Here is a 5,671-nt window from a genome sequence, read left to right on the forward strand (position 1 = left end):
TCATGTGGGAGAATATCATCTATTGCTTCAAAAAAGATAAAAAAGAGGTCACAGAAAAGATTTAATATATTATTTATGTCACTCCTGAAAACGTTTTTTTAATGGTTACTAGTCACCAAACCTGTGATGAAAGTTTAGAAAGGCATGATACTCACAAACTATGTATATATGTTACTCAATTCTAACTTCTCATCAGATGCAGTTAAAAGAATCACTCATAATTGTTGCAAAGAATCCCAAAGGTAAATTTTAAGAATAAGAGTATGATGACTTATGTTTTAACATATAGTGAATTCAAAAAAGAAAATAAAAGAAAAAAAATTACGCATTTTTCTACTTTAAATAAGTAAATGAATAAAACTGAACCAATAACCAATACTTTATTTGTTTGTTTGTTTGTTTGTTTTTTTTTTATATATATAATTTTCTTTCCTTCTTTCCTTCTTTCTTTCTTTCTTGGTGTGTGTGCATGTGTGTGTTGGATTCAATTTGCTGTTGCTGTTGTTATTGTATACATGACAATGCTATCAAACAACATATTAAAATCCACACACACACTCACACATGAAACATACCTTCAGAGATGAATTTTGAAACCTGAAGTGAATAGAAAAATTGCTATTTTATCAACAAATAAACACTTCATGATATTTTATTGCAATTAGCATTAACAGAACAATTTGAAACTGATTTAGGCATTTTCAACAACATATAACTGAAGGAAAAGCACATATTTATAAAAGTATAATGATACAAAGGAAGGAAGGAAAGAAAAAAATGAATTCATTAACAATATTTTTTGAGTCATCAATATGGATGCTGGCAACACATGGACACTAACATCACCCAAGTCTGGACTCTGCTAAATTTTAAAGTAAACTCAGGCAAGATTTTTGTACATGTGACTCCATTTGAAAAGGACTTCTCTCATAGTTTTAAAACATAAAACCAGCATTTACATGCATTTCTGTTTCTTACATGAAATTTCATGGGCACCATGCAGTGAAATGAAGTATGAAGTGAAAGAAAAGAAAATAAAGGAAAAAACTCTAATAAAATATCTCCCATTCCGATGTAATCCTTAACGGTATGAATACAAGTAAATTTGTGTGTTTCTGGGCGGTAGTTAAAAATTCTCATAAATTGTGATTATTGCAGACCATCATTAAAGTACCATAAAATCTCATTCATAACAAATGAAAGCCTCTTTCAAAGCCGCTTCTTAACGAGTGAGATCTGGTATTCATATTTTGGGCAAATCTAATGGACCCTGAAGTGGATGCCCTGCCCTGCCTCCTTGAAGGAGTAAGTAAATTGGGATCCCCATTCACACGGGGACACACTCACTCACAGCATCAGCAAGGTCAGGCAGGCCGGGCCGGGCCCCACGAAGATGGGCCGGGTCGCCGCAGCATGCGCGCACCCAGCCCAGGCAGTGAGAACCCGGTATTGTCGTGAAATTCCTTCTGCTGCGGAATCGTCACCTCCGACCTCGCTCGCACCTCCTCCCAACTCCTGGCGCTTCTTTACCATCCTCTTTACGGCTCCCTACGTTTCATTACTCGCGGTTTGCCTCACTCGCAAGCATCCAATCGCCTCTTGCACTCTCTCTCCGCAGCTCTGCGCTTCTCTCTACTGCGCTCTCTGCTGCACCTCCCTAGCTCTCGCATTTCAGTCCATCGTCATCAGGGAGCTTCATAGCATCCTTCCTCCTGCCTGCTTGCGTGTGCCTTTCTTACGCGTTTCTTCTTGCTAGCCGAGTCCAGCCTTGTCTGTGGAGTCGAATTGCTCGCTGAGGAGTCCGAAAACCAGTGAAGAGAAAGAGAGAGAGAACAGCGACTGGTTCCTCTTTCCTCCCCGCGAGTACGTCGGGTTTAGTTTCTCAGTGTGTGAGTGTGTTGTGTGGATCTAGGGTGGGAAGAAGTGCATAGGTTGTGTAGAGGAGGAGTTTGAGCAGTGCGTGAGGCGTGTCTAAGGGCGAAGGAGTGGTGTGCGGAATGATACTAGTGAATCTTTTTTAGATTTTTTCTGGTGATCCGGAGTTCGATTAGCGTCTTTCTTTCATTTTCTGCGAAAGTTTTCGAAGTGGCACAGTGTATTGAGTTTTAGTTCTTGAGGGGAGCAGATAATTTCTTCCTCGGGGCGGTTGTCGCGACGCTGACAGCGTGTAGAAGTCGTCAGAGTAGCGGAGTTTTTGTTGTTGAAAAGCTTGTTTTTTCTTCGTGCTGGATGCCTGTTCTGTGTCGTTCGATAGCTTCACATTTTCTTTTGCAGCTTCTGTGAGGGCAGAATCCGTGTAGAAGGGACTTGCGCTCTCATTCTAGCTTTGATCTTGGTTGCAGTTCAACTCTGTCTTGTTGCCGAAGTGGATTCGAGTAGTTTTCTTTTCTTTTCTTCTGTTATCTTCTGTGACTGACGTTCTCATTATGCTTCCTTTCCTCTGGTGAAGTGTTCCACATACCCGTGTCTTCTGCCCACCTTTTTGGTGCAAACGTTTCTCCAGAGTCTTCGCCTACAGAGAGGAAGTTGCTTTACTGTGACTCCCAATCAAACGCTTAAGCTTAAAAACCCGATGCAGTGCGCAGTTTCTATACACCTAGGGCTGTTATATTCCATCGCCACTATTGCATAATTCAGCTCTCGACTATCGGAATTCTTTGCGTGACTTGCTGGAGCCTGTAGGTTTCGAGGACACGCCGCAATCATGGACGGACCTGAGGCTGCCGTTTTATGCTAACCGAAGCGGTCGGTTCCCAATTGTGAAGGTATCAACACCTTACGCCTCTCACCCTAGCAATGCTGCCATGACTGCATACTTTCCCATGTCTCTAGCGTGAGTTCCTTCCTATCTAATTATGTTCATTTACGAATGGTTTAGAACGTTTTACGAGACGTTTGGAGAGTGAGCCGGTTGAAACTTCGTAACTGTTTTTTATCTTTAAAAACAATAGCGGAAAAGTTCAAGGGATATAATTGCAGAATGTAATATAAAGTTAACGTATTTGCTCAGTCTCCGGCGTGTTCAGAAACAAATGTTTGTAAGCTAGAGTTTTGTATGTAACAGACAACTGTGTAAGAGGTTTCTCATCTACAAACGCAATCAGTTGTATTTCTATTAGCATGACGCCACAAGATTTGCATGTATTATATCAAATTGCAAGTGTAGGAGTATCTTAAAGTATGTCCAACCCTGCGTGCACGTATCAGGCAGGAGAGTTCCGAAGCGGAGCACATGATTCACACGAACGCCAGCACAAGCATCCTCGTGAGGAGGAGGGTTGCGCGACCCTTGCTTTGGACTGCTGGTCGCTTCAGATTTATTTGACAGCAACTACCTCCTGCCTCTATATTTGGTAAGTTGCTCCTATATGCAGTGTTTATCTACTTGACTGATACGTTGCTACAGAAAGTGTGACAGAAGAAAAGAATTAGGCTGCAGATTGCATGAGTGTCTGTTCGTGTGTCATGAATTTTTCACCTGTCTAGTGTAACTTGTATGACAAACGCCATGTTCTGTTTGATAAGGTAACATGATGAGGGGTTGGGAGTTTATTTTCAAGTGCATTACATGACTTGAGGTTATAGTATCTTCACATTCATGATATTGACAAGAGTTGGTTTCATTTTTCTTGGTTTGTCACAGGGTTGCCAACGTTTCTGGGGGAAGCTTATTTGTACTACTTAGGCAAGGGTGTGGGCAAGCCTCACCTCTCAGACAAAATAGTTTGATAAGGGGATTGTCTGAAAATGAGTTGCAATGGCTGCCGCGTCCTGCGTAAAGGGTGCAGTGAGGCATGCATACTCCGTCCGTGCCTTCAGTGGATTGACAGTGCGGATGCCCAAGGACATGCTACCGTTTTTGTTGCAAAGTTTTTTGGCCGGGCTGGCCTCATGGGCTTCATAACTGCGGTTCCTGAAAATCAACGCCCTGGTAAATTTACATGCTACGCACATAGTATATTCTAGTGCCATTTTCTCGTTTCAGATTTACAATTATAGAAACCATATTGCGTCTACCCCCCTTCTTTCTCCATTCTTGCGTTGATCTTTGGCATACTCTTTTGATGGATGCTAATGTGTATGTTTTGTCCTTTACAGCTCTTTTTCAGTCTCTGCTCTACGAAGCCTGCGGGAGAACCGTGAATCCTGTCTTTGGGGCAGTGGGGCTTCTATGGGCTGGCAATTGGCAAGTCTGTCAGGCTGCTGTAGAGACTGTTCTAAAGGGAGGTGTCTTAAAAGCACCGTCTTCATGTTCGCCGAGTTTCTCTACTCTGCCACAAGGACCCCTTCATCCCTCCATTCCCGGAACAGATACACCAGCTGGATCTAGAGGAAGGGATAGTCTGATGCCAAGCGTCCTCATCTCGGCTAAGGAAAGTACTCATGATCTTTGCAAACCAAGGGCAGGAATAGCATCTACACCAGGGCAGTTCCAGATGACAAACGTTTATGAAAGCAAAGATCATGCCGCTGCCGCTGCTGCTGTCAAATCAACATGGGATCGCAAGTGGGATGGCAATTTTCAACAGAATGACCTCCCAAAGAAGCAAGAACAAGGCGCAGCGAAGGGTAATGTTAAATCTAATCTGATCATGTGGTCTGAGGCCGTCGGAAGTGTAGCACACAAGGTTGGGGAGAAAAGAGAGCGAGATTTTTCGATGGGAGCGCATGTGCTGGCCCCTGCTCCTAGGAGATTGAAACCTTGTGTGGTTGGTGAATATGGCTTTCCTGGTGGCATGGCCATCAAGGAATCTCTCTGTGATGATCAGGAAACCGTTGTTGGCTCTACCGAACATCTTGACCTTGGCCTGACGCTGAAGGTGAAGGATGGTAAAGGGGGACAGATTACGGGATTGAAGAGAGTTTACAGTCCTTGCGACTCTGTGAATTCTGAGGGCTCAGTCACAAGCCTTGACACGACTCCTCCTCACGTTCGTCCCAGCTTCTTATCACCGATGTTTGGCGGGGACATGGGTTGCAAACTGCTGCCTCTTCTTTCGTAAGATGTGTAACTCGAGTAAGATGAGTCTATCAAGGGTCCTCACTTGGAGGCACCGTTGAGAGCTCTTACCGACTGTCAGAAGTTTATGAGCGTTTTTTGCTGCACTATATGATATACAATTTTCCTAGAGAGTCCGTTGAGGTTCTTCACGAGTTTGTTACTAGTATCTCTGCTTTACAATTTCCAGTGAAAGAAGAAATGAGAAAGCTGGCTGGAGGCTAAGTGGAGCCGCTATTGGGGGAATGAAAAGCCGTGTAGAAGGGAGTATCAACTGTTTGAGCTTTCCTACTATTTGAACGTCTGCATCATGTACTGTACAATATACGGCATGAAACTATTGAAATGTCCACTTGTTTTTGTTGATATCAGTGGTTGGTTATCTACTCTTGTGATGTACCCATTTGAATAAAGAACAGATAACATCTCATCGCTTTGAAAGTTCTACGTGACAGCGAATTACTGTATATACTGGCTTGTATTCTTTCATACCTGTATTTGTAAATTCCATCTTGCTGCTCTTATTATTTTCGAAGATTTCTTACAATCATTTGGGCCTATTTTGATCTTGATCAGTGTCACAAGATTGAATGCCCTCGGTATTTCTCTTCCCACCTCTGGTCCATGCGTGTCCGATTCCGGGCCTTAAGTCGAAGGAATTGTCATCATGCT

General features: G+C 42.9%; 1 protein-coding gene across 1 annotated transcript; it reads left to right on the plus strand.

Moving 5' to 3' along the window:
* Positions 1 to 1,569: 1,569 nt before the first annotated feature.
* Positions 1,570 to 5,444, plus strand: LOC112295122 (uncharacterized). Its single transcript, XM_024546329.3, has 4 exons — positions 1,570 to 2,765; positions 3,208 to 3,353; positions 3,644 to 3,931; positions 4,099 to 5,444. Exons 3-4 carry the CDS (start codon positions 3,748 to 3,750, stop codon positions 5,001 to 5,003), a joined length of 1,089 nt encoding a protein of 362 aa, XP_024402097.1. The 5' UTR covers positions 1,570 to 2,765; positions 3,208 to 3,353; positions 3,644 to 3,747; the 3' UTR covers positions 5,004 to 5,444.
* The last annotated feature ends 227 nt before the right edge of the window (positions 5,445 to 5,671 follow it).

This window comes from Physcomitrium patens, chromosome 18, assembly GCF_059467195.1.
Source record: "Physcomitrium patens ecotype Gransden chromosome 18, ASM5946719v1, whole genome shotgun sequence".
NCBI classification, from domain to species: Eukaryota; Viridiplantae; Streptophyta; class Bryopsida; order Funariales; family Funariaceae; genus Physcomitrium; species Physcomitrium patens.

Excerpts from the sequence above, each read along its gene's own strand:
- LOC112295122 (XM_024546329.3), top strand. The coding sequence starts at position 3,748 with ATGAGTTGCAATGGCTGCCGCGTCCTGCGTAAAGGGTGCAGTGAGGCA. Across the intron at positions 3,932-4,098 it reads TCCTGAAAATCAACGCCCTG|CTCTTTTTCAGTCTCTGCTC; the intron begins GTAAATTTACAT and ends TGTCCTTTACAG.